The sequence below is a fragment of the Phragmites australis genome, chromosome 18 (genome assembly GCF_958298935.1).
Source record: "Phragmites australis chromosome 18, lpPhrAust1.1, whole genome shotgun sequence".
NCBI lineage: Eukaryota > Viridiplantae > Streptophyta > Magnoliopsida > Poales > Poaceae > Phragmites > Phragmites australis.
In genome coordinates, this window is record NC_084938.1 from 4,807,673 (window position 1) to 4,826,557 (window position 18,885).

The 18,885-nt window shown below is 44.8% G+C and overlaps 1 protein-coding gene across 1 annotated transcript; it reads left to right on the forward strand.

Moving 5' to 3' along the window:
• Window positions 1–13,314: 13,314 nt before the first annotated feature.
• LOC133899816 (germin-like protein 8-7) lies at window positions 13,315–14,501 on the forward strand. The gene is made up of 2 exons (XM_062340884.1): window positions 13,315–13,532; window positions 13,697–14,501. Exons 1-2 carry the CDS (start codon window positions 13,421–13,423, stop codon window positions 14,254–14,256), a joined length of 672 nt encoding a protein of 223 aa, XP_062196868.1. The 5' UTR covers window positions 13,315–13,420; the 3' UTR covers window positions 14,257–14,501.
• The last annotated feature ends 4,384 nt before the right edge of the window (window positions 14,502–18,885 follow it).

Sequence of the window (18,885 nt, forward strand, 5' to 3'; positions counted from 1 at the left end):
TGTTTTGATGACAATTCGTGCATAATGCGACTGTATAGAATTTTTGAACGTGGACATACACATGGAGGTAAAACGGTGTTTTCCATTGTCATGTAACAAGTTGGAACGAATTTACCTTTTATAGCAGCAAATAGTACCTTCTATAGTAATTTATCAATCAACAAGACACTAGAATCAGTAAATGGAAACACAAAAAAGTTGCATGATTTTACGCTAGATTAAAGTTAGTGTTGTAATGAAAGATATATATATTAGGATAACCATTATGTTGATGATTACACAGAGTCTGAGACGGACCACCCCATTAGGCAGAGCACGGTAGCTGCCCGGGCTACCTGATGCACAAAAGCCGTCCCCCCCCCCCCTCTCCACCACTGGGCACTAGGGCACCACGGCGGCCGGAGTCGACGTAAAGAAGCTGCAGGCATCGGCCTTTGCATCTGGAAACGGGAGGAAGAAAGCATGAAAAGGTATGGAGGTAGAGGGACATGGAGAAGACTCTGAAGAGAGGTTGACGGTGGTATAGGGCAACGGGAGAGTGTGCCAGGCCAGATAGCTGCGGGCATGGGAGCACTTTGGTGGCGGGCGAGCATGGTTTATAAATTAGCTATCAGGTAAAACATGATTAATCATGATTTATGTAGTTTATAATTCATCCTCGTGATACATACTAATGTAAATCATTACGCAGCGTAGCGGCCAAATATGTGGCTTAATTAAACAGCACTTTTCACATGCAGCTGCTTGTTGCCTCAGAAGAAGCAGGTCAAGAAATTGACTAGGAAGATCGCTTGGCTATTGATCTGGTATTGATATATAATCCCTACTTGATTAACTCACAAGCAGTAAGGCATATACGTGCGGCAGCTACCCTTGTACCAGTTCTCTCCTTCTCGGTACAAATACAATATTGCATTGGATTCGTGCAAGTAACCACTCCAACAAAATGGAGACCAAGTAAATATAATGTTGGTAAGGTTAATCTGCTATATATGACTCATCAATGACCACATTGAGATTGCTCATTAGATGTATTAGGTACAAAATGAAGATATTATAAGATCTGTTTGTGATCTTCTCCGCGCTGTTGACTCTTTCTTACGTATATGTCAGTGCATATGCATAGATTGACCGATGAACCTTGATTTCTTCTTAGTTTACGCCACTAGCACAATCTGCAAGCTAAGTATGTATGTCGGGAGATTTCATAATACAATATTAAATTCACGTGCCTTTCAGGATTTAACAACACTCATATCAAAATGACATGTGGGGTCACTCTAAGTCATTGACATATGGGCTAGGGTGTTAAATCCTGAAAGGCATGTGAATTTAATGTTGTATTCTATGCAATGTTTGCTTACAAAGCTGAAAATCCTCTTCATATTAGACTATTTTCAGTTTAGTAAATAATGGACGAGGAAAATTAATTTTTCTGAATAGGGTGAAAATTACTTACTACATGTAACAATTAGATAACCATCACCGATCAATTATTCATTTACCGGTCTAAGAAAAATACTAGGTGATCAAGGTTTGGTAACTGCAAATTTCTTCTTCTTTTTGCTTCCTAAATTTTTTTATATTGAAATTTAAATTTGAAATGGGTAACCAACCAAAAACATGAAGAAAAGAAAGACATACACTACTACAGAAAATCCCTTTACTGCCAGCTCCAAAACCCCATTCACTGCTGGTTTTGGAGCCGGCAATGGGCAACGGGTAGTGATAGCCGAGGACTATCACTGCCGGCTCGATGGACCGGCAGTGAAGGGGGTTATCACAGCCGGCTGAAGGATTCAGCCGGTAGTGATTCTCTGGAATCACAATTTAGCTCATTTGTCTCAACGATTCGCCCTTCATTATGATCACGACGTACATAGGGAGGTTCGTCGGTGTCTTCCATAGGATCTAGGTCGACGTCCTCTCCGAAAGGAGGTAGCGTGTCGAATTGATTGTAGTCTTCGTCGTCAACAATATTCTTCACTCCGACAATCCTTCTTTTTCCTTGAAGAACCACGTGGCGCTCCTTCTTGTTAGCCGGGTCCAGGTCCTTAACATAGAAGATCTGCATAACATCATTCGCAAGTACAAATGGTTCTTCTCTGTATCCAACGAGTTTTTGGTCCAATGTAGTCATACCGTACTTGTCGATGTACACACCCCCTGGGAGTCTGACCCATTGGCACCAGAAAAGAGGAACATTTAACACTCTATAGTCGAGTTCCCAGGTCTCCTCTATGAATCTGTAAAAGATCTCCCTACTTCCATTGCAGTCTTAGGCATCTATACATACACCGCTATCTTGGTTGGAGCTCTTATTATCTTGAGATCTCGTCTAAAATGTATAGCTATTCATGTCATAACCTTGGAATGTGAGGATTGTAGTAGACGGTCCGTGAGCCAACACATTCAACTGAGCACACTATATCTGCTTATGCATCACCTGTCTACGTAACCAAGCGCCAAAATTGTAGCAATGAACATTTATGCTCTATGATGCTTGTATCAGACCACCCGTTTCTTGCCTTCAATTGTAGCAATGAAAGCACGGTGTTTTAAATTCCTCTAACATACACTGGAACTTTTGGAACTCTCTTTCATTGGTGAAGTTCCCCTCCCCATCGCACAACATCTGCTCCAGATCATCGACGTTGGTATCGGCCAACATCTCCTCTAGATCATCATCAGCCAACGTGTCTCCGGCAGGTGGCATATCGATGTATTCGTCGACCGGCATATCGGTGCACATGTCTTCGTCTTCTCTTTCAATGTATTGCCCTTCATGTACGATCACAGCTTCACCGTGCTCGGTCCAACGGGTATAGCCAGGCATAAAGCCCCTTCGCATCAAGTGGGAATGTATCTGCTGGGTGGTGAAGAACTGCTTCTTGTTCTCGCAATCGACACATGGACAGCACATGTATTGAGACTATGTATTTGACTTGTGCGTCGCGGCTTGTACCAGGAAACAATCCATGCCGTTCTTGTACTCTGCGCTCACACAGCTCGCATCATACATCCATCTTCTATCCATCTACAATTATATCATTATTGTAAATCTAAATTCATAACATCTAGAACATTTTACGATCACCAACAAATAAATTACCTCGTCATCTCCTACCAACAATTGGCCCGGGTTGGAGGAGCCGCCTTTTGCATGCTTTCGCGTCTGCTTCCGATGAGTATTTGTTAGTGCCATCCCTAGAAATTTTCTTTATTATTCAACACCTTATCTATGACTCATTAAGGAAACATGAAAAATAAATGCGCTCATACATAAATATAATTGTATCTTGCTACATACCTAAATATACCGGAAGTGATGGGCCGGCATATAAGGCCAGTTCTATAGTAGTGATAGTTTTTCTAAGGTTTTGCTATGAGCAAAGAGACCACGTCAGATTAGTTTGTAGAGTGCAAGAAATATTAAAAGTGAGCTAGCTTTGAAAAGTTGATACAAGATGATTGCTTTGTCTCATCAGCAGGTTCTAGCAACCAGAGACCATTTCTTTTGTTGGTTTGTTCAACTTGACTTGTTCGATCCTTAACAAGTTTACGTTGCTACATGTTGCTATATAAACACACCCATCCCCTCCTTGGCCAAAGCATCAACAAGACAAACACAAGCAACTGGTTAGCCTTCTACAGAGAGAACCAATCCACAAAAGTGAGGAGAAACCCAAATTAAAACAAATGGCTGCCTTCTCCTACTTCCTTATCGCGGCTTTTGTTGCATTGGTCGCTTCTCACACCAAAATGAGCAAGGTGAGGCCCACTATTGTTGGGGGTCATCATTAAGGACCCTAGCGCTCCTGGCCCCGCCAGCCTACACCTATGGACCACAGGTCCTAGAGGCCTTACAGATCTCTAGGCTCTAGAACTCTCCAAAGCCCTAGCCTTCCGGAGCCCTAGTCCTCCGGGGCCTGGGCAAGCTCCCTGAAGCACAGGGGGGCGTGTCATCAAGTCTTGGAGAAAGATCAGCCAGAGGGGGCCCGCCAGTCATTATCCACCTGCAGGGAAGTGACTAGCACTTAATACCGATGCAAGTGGAGATCGTTCTGACATCCCAGTGGAAGTAGGAGCTGGACTGACACCTTGGACAGTGCGGCACCGCAATAAGCAACCGGCTGAGTGCCATGCCCTTAGGGCCACTTGCACCACTGTATTACCATAGTAGATAATATTTTTTGATTAGGGGCAAATGCATCCTACCTACACCCATGTTGTACGATTCGACCGGCCCTAGGTCCCTATGGTATAGTGATAGTTTGTACCGCTATCTCTATATGGGTATGCCTGCACATTTACACCCTGAAAGACACTATAAATACAGACTCATGGCCATCGGGCCAAAGGACTGATCTTTTTTACTATCAACATGTCTTTGGTTCTCCCTCCTTTCTACTTCTTCTCCAAGCTTGAGTCTCCTCTCTTGAAGAGACTCTCACCGCACTTTGTTCGTGGAAGACATCTTCTCTTCCCCCAACAGCGTGTCATCCATGGGGATTCTGAACATAGAAGTATTAAAGAGGTAGGATGCCACCCAAAAAGAAAAACACCAAGGCCATAGCATATGCAGCCGACTCCTCGTCCACACCTATGCGAAGATCCACACGACCACCGCGATCAAGTGCACGCTACGCCAACGACAACCCCCCAACCAGGGGGGATGAGGGTCCTTTGGCCACCACCAACCCGGCCACAACCTTAGTTGTTATTGACACTAGGGGGGCCCTCGCCTTGGAGGCCCAGCAGCAGCAACAACATAGTGAGGGACCCGCTACATCCCTAGGGGCTGCAGCTGGTGCCGTCGCTGCGAACGCCACCTTGGCCGAATAGCAGTCATGCATGGTGACCCTCTAGGCTCAGCTGGAGGAGCTGGAGGCGGCCCTGTAGGACACGCAGCAACCTACCCGTAGAACCACCGCCGCTCCCTTAACGGCCAACGCCGTCCCGACCCTGGCTCCTGGGGCCAGCAAAGGCTTTGTCATCACGACCCATCACTGCTTGGCATCCCCTGCAGTCGATGTGTAGGCTCTGGAACCTTGGGTCCATCATCATGAGGCTCCGTTACAAGACTATGACTCTCTCCTGCAGGCAGACCTGTAGGCCACACCTGTCCCGAAGGGTTTTTGGACCCAGAAGCTACCTAAGTTTAGGGGTGATTCAAACCCAGATGAGTTTGTTCGCTCGTACGCCGTAGCTTGAGAAGCCAATGGAGGTGGATAGACCGCCATGGCCAAGTGCTTCCCTCTCACCCTGGAAGGGTTATCCCTCTGATGGTTCTAGACGCTAGAGCCTGGGACTATTTACGCCTGGGCTCAGCTCTGAGACCTCTTTTGCAACAACCTCCAAGGTACATTTTTTGAACCGGTGACCTCTAGGAGCTTGTTCAATGTGAAGTAGCAACCATGCGAGACCCTCTAGGATTACTTTCAGAGGTTTTCCTGAACCAAGGCCCATATTGAAGGCATCTCGGAGTCATCGGTCATCGACATGGCAACCCTGACCCCCAGCATCGAACCCGAGAAATCAACCTCACAAGCAGGGTCGTCACACACCTTCCCTCCTCCTCCATCAGGAAAGAGGGACTTTGAAGAGGCTAATGGATCTGGAGTCCGCAAGGTACAACCACTTTCCACCTCCTCGGATCAGGCCTTTTTTATCCCCGGTGTTGCAGGACTTACTCCTATCGACCGCAGCTACAGTCATGTTAGGACCTTTGCACGTGTCACCAAGTTTATTCTTCTTTCCCCCATTCTTTGAGAACTCAGGATTGTCCTTGCCAGGTTGACTATTTTTGGCATGTGCCTGAGCTTCTGCATGCTTTGTAGACTTGTCGGCCAAATCAAAGAGCTCTTTGACCATTTGGATCTTTCTAGTAGCTAACTTGTCGTCTAGATCTGTGTTCTTGACGTCTCGCTTAAAGGCAATGATGACTGACTCGTTGGAGATGTCTGGGATTGTATTACTCCTATCGTTGAACCTTCAGATGAAGTCTCGAAGAGATTCGTCTTTGCCTTGGTTCAACTGATGAAGATCGTTGTCCATTCTTGAGCGTTCGAACGTGCCCTGCAAGTTGGTGATGAACTGAGCCTTCAACTTAGCCCACCATCGGATCGAGTTGGACGGCAAATTCAATAGCCAGGACTGTGCTGGCCCATCCAACGTGGTCAGCAGATAGTTGGCCATCACCTTGTTGTCACTGTCTGCCGCTCGAATAACAATAGTATTGATCTACAACCACTCATTGGGATTGAGCTTTCCATCATATTTTTGGATCGGACCTGATTTGAACTTTTCAGGCCACCGTATAGACTAGAGCTTAGGCGCGAAGGCTTCGCAACCCCCATCAAACTCTTCAGGAGGCAGAGGATGAGAATTGTCACGCATGTTCCTTCGAACAGGGGAGTCACATTGACCGTCCCATCCTGGAGATCTACTCTCATTATAGCGCCGGTCTTCCTCATGGTGTTCCTTGCAACAGCCATCTATCACTCTCCATAGATCGTGCCGATCATGAGGGATGCTATTTCTCAGGTCTTCCTAGTTCCTGCGCCTATGAATAGGGTAGTTACAGCCTAGCCCGTAGGACTATGCTTGACCCCGACTGCCTGATCTTCCCATATTCTATTCTTTGAATCGGGGATGTCCATGTCTGTGGCTCCTCAAACTGGCGCCTTGCCGACTTGGGGGCCTAGAACTGCCAGGGTTGTCTACTTAAGCATCCTAGATCTGAGCCACATCGAGTAAAGTATTCACTTGATTGAGCATCGGGGTTAAAGGATTCGTCGGATCCAACTCAAAGAAGGATCTTAGAATCAGATGAGCGCCTGGACGTTAGCCTCTGGAGTATTGAAGACACCACTATCGTGGCTTGGCTATGGTTGAGTCAATGAAGCCTCGTGATAGTTGTCCTCAGAGTATCTATTCCTCGATCTTGGGACCAATGGTAGTGGAGGGGTACCCACCGGAAGTCGACGTTGAAGACTAGAGGGCACCTAACCCCCTGTAGTTCGTCAATGATCAGTAGTTTTATGAGCTGACTTTGCACCAGCCGTAGACATTCCTTGTGGTATACCTCCAGCAATACCAGTACCGTGGGCAGTGGCTACCGCTGCTGGGTTTGTGGGAATCTCGGCATCATTGTTCTCTGTGGCGTTTTGATCTACCGCCATAGGGTCGTCGGGTGGGGTTCCGACTCCTCGAGCCATGAACACGAATCAGTTCGTTTGGCTACTCTGGATGTTGACCGAGTTATCATTTCCACTCTCATGATCTTCACCCTCGCTGTCGGTGTCTATGCCCTGGAGAGCATTAGGTTCTTTGGGATCCCAGTCGAGATGTACCACCTCATATTATGCATCCCATGGGCTGGACTCGAGAACACTAGTGTAGATCAGTCCACCTTGATTGTCCCAGCGGAAAACCATAGCTCTAAAGAGGATCTCAGATCCAGCAGGAGGCAATGATTAGATGGCTTCCACCGACTTGAAGTGGTTGTAGAAACCGTCATCAGAGAAACCAACTAAGATGTGAATTTGAGACATGATCAATCCTTAAAAGCAGAAGAAGGCCCCTACCTGGCACACCAATTGTCGAAGATTAGTTCCTAACAATATATCTGTAGTTGACTACGACACCTTCGAGATCAGGGATTGAACACGAAGTGAGACACACGATGTAGACAGGTTCGGGCCTCCGGTTGGAGTAATACCCTACATCCTGCATGGATGACGATGTATATGTATTCTTTCGAGTACAAGCAATGTGGCATAGACCTATTACAAGGAGCAGATCGGATATAAGCTAATACAACGCATAAGTCACCGAGTATTTCCTATGGTCTTGGTGCTTGCTTTGAGTTGCAGATGCGTGAGTTTTTCTCTTCCTTCCCTCCTACATCCTGCATGGCTGATGATGCATATGTATTCTCTCAAGTACAAGCAATGTGGCTAGACCTATTACAAGAAGCAGATCAGATCTAAGCTAATCTAGAGCTGAAGTCACCAAGTATTTCCTATGGTCTTGGTTCTTGCGTCGAGTTGTAGATGCATGGGTTTTTCTCTTCCTTCCCTCCTTTTTTCCGGGGGCTGGGTCCCCGCTTTATATAGGGCTGATATGCCTCCTCCTATCCAGTCATAGTTGATAGGGAGTCCTCTATCTTGTCTACCAAGAGAAAGCAGATTCATCTGACTTGGATACTAGTCATTCTCGAGTTGGGCAACCAATCGAGACCTTCCCAGTATACGTCTTCTAGATTTCTGAGTGTACTAGGTACCACAGATTCAGTTCTGTAGTATCCAGAGTTGTTATACATGTGCATGATATACCCGTCCATATATAGTGTACTCCTTATGCGTATATACCTCATATTTAGATATTCGACAACAGCACAAAGAAGCAAGGCAGGTTGCAAGACGCACCCATGCGGATGGGAAGACCATATGTTCTTCCCTTATTCACCCAAATATACAAAAGCAATTATGTTAAATGCATAGGCATATTAGACTAGATTGTGAAAGAAAAATAGAAAACATATGACGGCAAATCAGATACATATGTTTCTTGAACAAAAATCAGAGCAATTTGTATTGTTCCTTTCAACAAAATTGGTTTGCTTCTGGGTTTCCATGAGCAAATCTAGGTGAAACACGTGAGCAGTTAAAGAACCATGTAAAAAACCGTACAATCTCTACAAATTTGCACAAAAACAGGATGGTTTGGGAGAAGCAAAATAGGGAGAGAAAAGAAGCAACCTTAGACATTTCGTAGGCAAATTGGTACAAAAATCAAAAGCAACTTTTCCTCGCTGACGAGGAAGTTGTTAGAGAACATGATCTAGAGCGTCCTGGAGGCGGTGCGGAAATAGGATGATTTTGGAGAAGCAAAATAGGGGGGAAACGAAGCAACTTTAGATATTTCATAGGCAAATTGGTACAAAAATCAAAAACAACTTTTCCTCACCGACGAGGAAATCATCGGAGAACTTGATCTGCAGCATGCCGAAAGTGGTGCAAAGAAGCTCGAAGGACCAGTTCTTGCTTTTGTTGTCCTTGCCACCGCTGGCCGTGAAGGAGGTGGAGAGGACGAGGAGCAGCAGCGAGGAGGCAAGGGAGACAAAGGAGAGGATGGAGCAGAAAAGGTACGCAGGGAGGAGGAAGTAGGTCTACCTAGGCTGCATCTCCTTGGTGGGCGCAATGGCTGGGATCTTCTCTCTGATCAGCAGCGTGTCGGCGCGGCACCATGGTTGATTCTTCTACTGGTGGTGGTTGGTCTATCGATAAGGTGGTAGCGGGTGGTGGTGTGTGGATAAGGAGGTGGTGGGCATGTGGATGGTAGGGCCCACCTGTTGAGTGGTGGTGTGTGCATAAGGTGGTGGGTGGTAGGTTGTGCATGTGGGAAGCCAAATGCATGCGTAATCAGAAAGAAGTCTTTACCAAAATATATATGCCTCATGTTAGATGGAACTATGCTCCTGTGATTATGGAGAATATATGGAAAATTGATTGGAGTTCATTTATGGACAACTACAACACACATTAGAAAATTTTAAATTATAGACAACTATAACACACATTAGAAAAATTTAAATTATAGTTTCTGACACTACTATAGAAATACCCTTTCTTGTCCCTCTATCACTGCAGATTAGACAAGAACTTATCGTTGTTGGTACTTATAAAAAAACAGCAGTAATAGTCCATTTGGGAAAAACCTACGGTGATAAATAATTATCATTGCTAGTTCTTGTTAAAAACTGACAGTGATATTTAACTTATCACACTACTACAGAAAGGCACATCAGTGCCAGTTCAAAAATATCATAAGTGCCAGCTTTTTAACCGATACTGATTACTCGGCACTGATAGTACATGACTATCAGTGCCAGGTCTGGAACCGGCAGTAAAAGTTCTTTTCACTACCAGTTGGTAGCTCCAACCGACACTGAAAAGTTTTCGGGAGCCAAAAAATAAATGAGTCGGCTCGTCGGTGGCCGCTATTGTCACCGCGGTGCTCCAGCCACCACCGCCGCCACCCCCGCAAGCTCAAATCGAACACATCTCACAATCAAATTCAATACAACAATTCTTATCTCGTCCATACAACAATGCAAGAGAATCTACCAACTATATTTCATACAGAGAACACATATATGCAACAGTATCCAGGTTACAAATAAGAGAACACATATAAGCGAGCAGGCTACGAGCAAATCAACCAACTCTTCGACCAAACACACAATCATCTGGCCTCCGCGTGCGTGGGCACCTTTCGCTGCAACAAAACCCCAAAGATTTCATGGACCTATTCCAATTCCAGTGGAGAAACAACTTCGCACAGATACGCAAGCCCCAATCTTGCTCAAACAATTGGGCAGTTGAGGTCACACCCAGCAGTTCTCACAAATCAAAGATCCCACGCACCTCTCAACGATGAAAGCCAGCGCGCCTTCGGAGCAGTGCCGGACCCGGATCTAGTGGAGCTCCCCCGCGGTGAGTGCAGCGGTTGAACGGAGCATGGCGTCGACACAACGCTGGAATGCGGGTAGCCACCATGCGGTGGCATCGGCGTCGATGGTTATTTCGAACCCTGGCTTTGGGAGAAGAGATAGCAGGGTTGAGCTCTACCCTGGAGAGGAGGTGGCAAGCTCAGGCTACGGGAGAGGAAGTGGCTCCCTCGGGCGGCCGGGAAAGGAGGTGGCTCTTGCACGGCGACCAGATGGGTGGCGGTGCAGGAGAGAGAGAGGGGAAGAGATAAGGTGGAGAGAGAGGCTAGCTTGTGGACTTGTGGTGGAGGACGCGGGAGGAAGGGTACTGGAGCGGTCAGAGCCAACGGACATGAGAGCGAACCAAAATGCGATTCAACTAAAATTTTGGGTCCGGGTACCTTCAGTGTCGGTTGTGACTGTAACCGACACTGATAGTTGACTATCAGTGCCGGTTCGTGATTGGAACCGACGCTGATGTATCAGTGCCGGTTTCAGCCAAGAACTAACACTGATAGTGATTATCACTGTCGGTTCTTAGCTCCTCGGTCGTCTTTCACGCGTGGGAGTTTTAGAACCGGCACTGATACGTCTATTGTAGCGGTTATCGTTGAACTAGCACTGAGGGGGCACTATATATGACCCATTTTGTAGTAGTGTCATTACCGGTTATAAAGAAAAAACAGCAGTGATACTATAACTCCTGGTTTTCAATACGAACCTGTAGTGAACCGAACCACCGTTATTATCCTCCCACGTGCCCATTATTTCTTTGCTTACACATTTCTCCTATCTCTATCTCTATGCTCGATCCAAACCACTGAGGCCACCACCTCACCAAAATCGCATTTGGCCCCCAACTACGATGACGCCACGATGCGAATGGCCACCTCGCTTCTCATCGTGGAGGTATTGGCCCTCCTCCTCGCCGTCGCCATGGTGCCCCCTGCCACGACTGAGATCCAGCAACGCCTTTGACCCGTTAGCCTCTGTCGAGCTCGACCACTGCTAGCTCAGCCTCTTCCTCTCCACCCTCGATGCCTTGGTACACGTCCTCCACCAGCTCAGCCTCTTCCTCTCCATTAACACCCTCGGCGACAACCTCCTTTGGATCCACACGTCAGCGACCACCTCTTCGAGATCCTCGTTGTGGCTTCCACGGTGAGCTCCTCCAAGGCTTCCACGGTGAGCTCCTCAGCACGAGGAGACAAAAATCCAGAAGATTGCTCTTGAACATGGCGACCTCCTCCACGTCTTCTTGGCTTGGTGGCCTGCTTTGCCTAGGTGGACGGTGAGGTCGTCGATGGTGGGTCCTGACAGCGTCAAGTGGTGATGGCCCCATTTTTTTGTTTTTGATTTTGGGAAGCTCTATTACCGCTGGTTCTATAACCGGTAGTGACAAGGGTTCATATTACTGCCGAATGCCCACTACTAGCTCCAAAATCGGTAGTGATTTCTCTTTGAAACAGGCAGTGATGGCATGTTCTGTGGTAATGTGATGAAAACAATATACTTACAGTATAATAAACAAGTTATCAAGTGAAAAAAGTTGTCAAGTTAAACATGATTAATCATGATGTACTAATTTAGTATATATTCCATCCGTATGATACATGCTGTCAGCAGCCGACTACTTGGCCTAATATAAAATGTATTATCACAGCTGCTGCTTGTGGCAGTAGGAGCTGCAGGTTAGGTATGTTATGAACAAGTCAATAAGATTTACTACTTAGATAGCTTTGTTAATTATTGAACTGGTATTACTACAAGTCTTACTTGATTAAATCACAAGTAAATTAGCACGTGCCATAGCTAGCCTTCTACGAGTTCTCCTCGCTTAGTATGCACATTGCATATTGGATTCGTGCAAGTAACCACTCGAGAAAACTAGTAAATGTTGGAAACATTAATTTTCCATGACTCTAGTGATCGATGACAATATGAGGATGTTCATTATTCGGATTAGGAGCAAATTGAAGATATTATAAGTTCTGTTTGTAACATCATTGTCATTGTCAACTCTTGGGTACATGTGTGACTCCATGCATGGGTTGACTGATGCGTCTCAATTTCTTAGTTTACCCACTATCTTCTACCGTGTGACTATGTCTTCCTCTTCACAAAGTTGAGTTCTCTAAATATTAGGATTTTCCATGATTAAACTAAATGATGGACAAGGACAAATCCTTTCTTTAAGAGTACATATATGCCCGCAAGAACTGAGATTCCAAGTTAATAGCGGTAATGGAAATCACACTTTTTTTACTGCCGAAATCTTTTAGTCTAGATTTGAATACGGAAAAGGGTTATCTTCTAAAACTGCTACAAATACCATACCAAAATTATGAAACAATTATAATTACTGCTAGTAAGTCCTCCGGATATAGTAATTATAAATACTGCTGGCCTCATCCGGATATAATTTTTTGACGAAATTGAGGCCAAGTACAGATTCAGGAAAAGATGCCAAGAACACCGCAATCTTGAACCCGGCAACACCAAACATTAAGAAAACGATGTGCATAGTTTTTCTAAGGTTTCTGACGAGAGTAAGAGAAAAGGGCAAACTCTCTTGCCAAATGTAAACGTGCAGTGCACCAAAACGCGCAGACACCAGAGACCACGTCAGATTAGTTAGTATAGTGTCAAGATATTAAAAGAAAGCTAGCTTTGAAAAGTCGCTACAAGGTAGTGCATCGTTTCATCTGCAGGTTATAGGAGACAGAGACCATTTCATCCATTGGTTGGTTCAACTTGACTCGTTCAGTTGACCACATGTTCAAGCTGCCGCATGGTGTAGCTATATAAGCACATCCATCCTCCACGGCCAAAGCATCAAGCCACAAACACACAAGTAGCCATTTTTCCTACTGCATAGCACCAATACATAAGTTAAAGAGACTCGAAAGCCAAAGTAAATCCAAAATGGCCTCTTCATTCCTTCTCGCTGCTCTTCTTGCGTTGGTCTTTTCTCAGGCCGTTGCTTCTGATCCTGGCCCCCTCCAAGACTTCTGTGTCGCTGACAAGCACTCACCTGGTAAATATGTGGTTAATTTCAGTCATCTCTTGATGTCCTGTTCAAATCACTGATCACATATAATCTAACACATGAGACACTCTTCTGCGTATACTACAACAAATAAAATGCACCACTTTTTGATCCTTTTACTTGTCTTTTACTTAATTGCTTTATGCATGCAGTGCGAGTGAATGGGTTTGTTTGCAAGGACCCAATGGTTGTGAATGCGGATGATTTCTTCAAGGCAGCCAACCTTGACAAGCCTAGGGACACCAAGATGAGCAAGGTGGGGTCCAACGTCACTTTGATCAATGTCATGCAGATCCCGGGCCTCAACACATTGGGCATCTCATTGGCGCGCATCGACTATGCTCCCTTAGGTGAGAACCCACCACACACACACCCACGTGCCACTGAGATCCTCACAGTGCTTGAGGGGACCCTCTATGTCGGATTTGTCACCTCCAACCCAAACAAGCTCTTCTCCAAGGTTCTCAACAAGGGTGATGTGTTTGTATTCCCTGAGGGGCTCATCCACTTCCAATTCAACCCCGTCTATGACAAGCCAGCTGTCGCCATTGCTGCACTCAGCAGCCAAAACCCTGGGGCTATTACTATTGCCAATGCAGTTTTTGGATCAAAGCCACCGATTGCAGATGATGTATTGGCCAAGGCATTTCAGGTGGAAAAGGGTACAATTGATTGGCTCCAGGCTCAATTCTGGGAGAACAACCACAACTGAAGGACTTAACTCGTTGGTTGTATGAGAAGATGTCCATTTATAATCTGCAGAGGATGTGTTTTAATTTCTATGTTACAAGCAAAAAAAATAAGTGGCATGTATGTACTTCTATAACAATTTTATTGTGGACAACCATCAAATCCCTGACAAAATAGATTTCTGGTCTATTAATGTTTTATGATGTACCTTGGTGTGTTTTTCTTTCCATTAATAAAAAGATATGGTGTGTAAAGTTCCCGCATAAATGTTTTGATGACAATTCGTGCATAATGCGACTGTATAGAATTTTTGAACGTGGACATACACATGGAGGTAAAACGGTGTTTTCCATTGTCATGTAACAAGTTGGAACGAATTTACCTTTTATAGCAGCAAATAGTACCTTCTATAGTAATTTATCAATCAACAAGACACTAGAATCAGTAAATGGAAACACAAAAAAGTTGCATGATTTTACGCTAGATTAAAGTTAGTGTTGTAATGAAAGATATATATATTAGGATAACCATTATGTTGATGATTACACAGAGTCTGAGACGGACCACCCCATTAGGCAGAGCACGGTAGCTGCCCGGGCTACCTGATGCACAAAAGCCGTCCCCCCCCCCCCCTCTCCACCACTGGGCACTAGGGCACCACGGCGGCCGGAGTCGACGTAAAGAAGCTGCAGGCATCGGCCTTTGCATCTGGAAACGGGAGGAAGAAAGCATGAAAAGGTATGGAGGTAGAGGGACATGGAGAAGACTCCGAAGAGAGGTTGACGGTGGTATAGGGCAACGGGAGAGTGTGCCAGGCCAGATAGCTGCGGGCATGGGAGCACTTTGGTGGCGGGCGAGCATGGTTTATAAATTAGCTATCAGGTAAAACATGATTAATCATGATTTATGTAGTTTATAATTCATCCTCGTGATACATACTAATGTAAATCATTACGCAGCGTAGCGGCCAAATATGTGGCTTAATTAAACAGCACTTTTCACATGCAGCTGCTTGTTGCCTCAGAAGAAGCAGGTCAAGAAATTGACTAGGAAGATCGCTTGGCTATTGATCTGGTATTGATATATAATCCCTACTTGATTAACTCACAAGCAGTAAGGCATATACGTGCGGCAGCTATCCTTGTACCAGTTCTCTCCTTCTCGGTACAAATACAATATTGCATTGGATTCGTGCAAGTAACCACTCCAACAAAATGGAGATCAAGTAAATATAATGTTGGTAAGGTTAATCTGCTATATATGACTCATCAATGACCACATTGAGATTGCTCATTAGATGTATTAGGTACAAAATGAAGATATTATAAGATCTGTTTGTGATCTTCTCCGCGCTGTTGACTCTTTCTTACGTATATGTCAGTGCATATGCATAGATTGACCGATGAACCTTGATTTCTTCTTAGTTTACGCCACTAGCACAATCTGCAAGCTAAGTATGTATGTCGGGAGATTTCATAATACAATATTAAATTCACGTGCCTTTCAGGATTTAACAACACTCATATCAAAATGACATGTGGGGTCACTCTAAGTCATTGACATATGGGCTAGGGTGTTAAATCCTGAAAGGCATGTGAATTTAATGTTGTATTCTATGCAATGTTTGCTTACAAAGCTGAAAATCCTCTTCATATTAGACTATTTTCAGTTTAGTAAATAATGGACGAGGAAAATTAATTTTTCTGAATAGGGTGAAAATTACTTACTACATGTAACAATTAGATAACCATCACCGATCAATTATTCATTTACTGGTCTAAGAAAAATACTAGGTGATCAAGGTTTGGTAACTGCAAATTTCTTCTTCTTTTTGCTTCCTAAATTTTTTTATATTGAAATTTAAATTTGAAATGGGTAACCAACCAAAAACATGAAGAAAAGAAAGACATACACTACTACAGAAAATCCCTTTACTGCCAGCTCCAAAACCCCATTCACTGCTGGTTTTGGAGCCGGCAGTGGGCAACGGGCAGTGATAGCCGAGGACTATCACTACCGGCTCGATGGATCGGCAGTGAAGGGGGTTATCACAGCCGGCTGAAGGATTCAGCCGGTAGTGATTCTCTGGAATCACAATTTAGCTCATTTGTCTCAACGATTCGCCCTTCATTATGATCACGATGTACATAGGGAGGTTCGTTGGTGTCTTCCATAGGATCTAGGTCGACGCCCTCTCCGAAAGGAGGTAGCGTGTCGAATTGATTGTAGTCTTCCTCGTCAACAACATTCTCCACTCCGACAATCCTTCTTTTTCCTTGAAGAACCACGTGGCGCTCCTTCTTGTTAGCCGGGTCCAGGTCCTTAACATAGAAGATCTGCATAACATCATTCGCAAGTACAAATGGTTCTTCTCTGTATCCAACGAGTTTTTGGTCCAATGTAGTCATACTGTACTTGTCGATCTTCACACCCCCTGGGAGTCTGACCCATTGGCACCAGAAAAGAGGAACATTTAACACTCCATAGTCGAGTTCCCAGATCTCCTCTATGAATCCGTAAAAGATCTCCCTATTTCCATTGCAGTCTTAGGCATCTATACGTACACCGCTGTCTTGGTTGGAGCTCTTATTATCTTGAGATCTCGTCTAAAATGTATAGCTATTCATGTCATATCCTTGGAATGTGAGGATTGTAGTAGACGGTCCGTGAGCCAACACATTCAACTGAGCACACTCTATCTTCTTATGCATCACCTGTCTGCGTAACCAAGCGCCAAAATGATCTCTGTGCTCTCATGCGATCTAAAAATCAGACTTCCCTGCGTTTTTGGTGCGTAGCATCTTTTGGTGTTCTTCGACATACGGGTCCACTACAACTGATTGTTGTAGAACTATAAAATATGCTTGCGTGAATGAAATGGGGTTGTTAGTGTGGAATGCATTTGCACCTATCGTCCCTTTCCCCTGTAGCCTCCCCTCATGGTGAGATACAGGCACACTAATCGATTTGAGATTCATGTAGTTGATGCAGAAATCAATGACCTCCTCGGTTCCCCAGCCCTCAGCCATGCAGCCTTCCGGCTGATTTCGGTTACGAATATATTTCTTATGAACTCCCATGAACCTCTTGAAAGGGTACATCTGATGTAGAAACACGGGGCCAAGAATCTGTATCTCTTTCACAATGTGAACAATGAGATGCACCATGATATCAAAAAAACGATGGAGGGAACAACACCTCAAGCTGGGATAGAGTCTCGACCACGTCTTCCTGCAGCTTATCTAGCTTGGTCGGATCGTTGGCCTTGTTTATCTGCACTTGCACATTGCAATTTTCTCTGCCTTGCTCAGATTGTAGCTCGCAGGGCCAAGATATTTGTTGCCTTCTTCCATCTCTTCGAGATGTAGATCATGTCTGAGTTTCAAATATTTTAAGTCCTTCCGTGCTTGGAGTGTATCCTTTGTTTTGCCGGGTATGTCTAGTAACATACTAATCAAGCTATCACACATATGTTCTTCCCAATGGGCACACAACCTGTTTGGCCTGGTACGTGTTTTCTAGCAGCACATTTTTCTTTGGAAGAAATTTCTTCAAGAACAGTAACAACTCTGTGATACTTGTATCAGACCACCCGTTACTTGCCTTCAATTGTAGCAATGAAAGCACGGTACGCAAATTTGTGTGCTCCTTCTCGTAGCCTGGGAACAACGGTGTTTTAAATTCCTCTAACATACACTGGAACTTTTAGAACTCTCTTTCATTGGTGAAGTTCCCCTCCCCATCGCACAACATCTGCTCCAGATCATCGACGTTGGCATCGGCCAACATCTCCTCTAGATCATCATCAGCCAACATGTCTCCGGAAAGTGGCATATCGATGTATTCGTCGACCGGCATATCGGTGCACATATCTTCGTCTTCTCTTTCAATGTATTGCCCTTCATGTACGATCACAGCTTCACCATGCTCGGTCCAACGGGTATAGCCAGGCATAAAGCCCCTTCGCATCAAGTGGGAATGTATCTGCTGGGTGGTGGAGAACTGCTTCTTGTTCTCGCAATCGACACATGGACAGCACATGTATTGAGACTATGTATTTGACTTGTGCGTCGCGGCTTGTACCAGGAAACAATCCATGCCGTTCTTGTACTTTGCGCTCACACAGCTCGCATCATACATCCATTTTCTATCCATCTAAAATTATATCATTATTGTAAATCTAAATTCATAACATCTAGAACATTTTACGATCACCAACAAATAAATTACCTCGTTATCTCCTGCCAATAATTGGCCCGGGTTGGAGGAGCCGCCTTTTCCATGCTTTCGCGTCCGCTTCCGATGAGTATTTGTTGGTGCCATCCCTAGAAATTTTCTTTATTATTCAACACCTTATCTATGACTCATTAAGGAAACATGAAAAATAAATGCGCTCATACATAAATATAATTGTATCTTGCTACATACCTAAATATACCGGAAGTGATGGGCCGGCATAGAAGTGATGGGCCGGCATATAAGGCCAGTTCTGTAGTAGTGATAGTTTTTCTAAGGTTTTGCTATGAGCAAAGAGACCACGTCAGATTAGTTTGTAGAGTGCAAGAAATATTAAAAGTGAGCTACCTTTGAAAAGTTGATACAAGATGATTGCTTTGTCTCATCAGCAGGTTCTAGCAACCAGAGACCATTT

Excerpts from the sequence above, each read along its gene's own strand:
- LOC133899816 (XM_062340884.1), top strand. The coding sequence starts at position 13,421 with ATGGCCTCTTCATTCCTTCTCGCTGCTCTTCTTGCGTTGGTCTTTTCT. Across the intron at positions 13,533-13,696 it reads CGCTGACAAGCACTCACCTG|TGCGAGTGAATGGGTTTGTT; the intron begins GTAAATATGTGG and ends TTATGCATGCAG.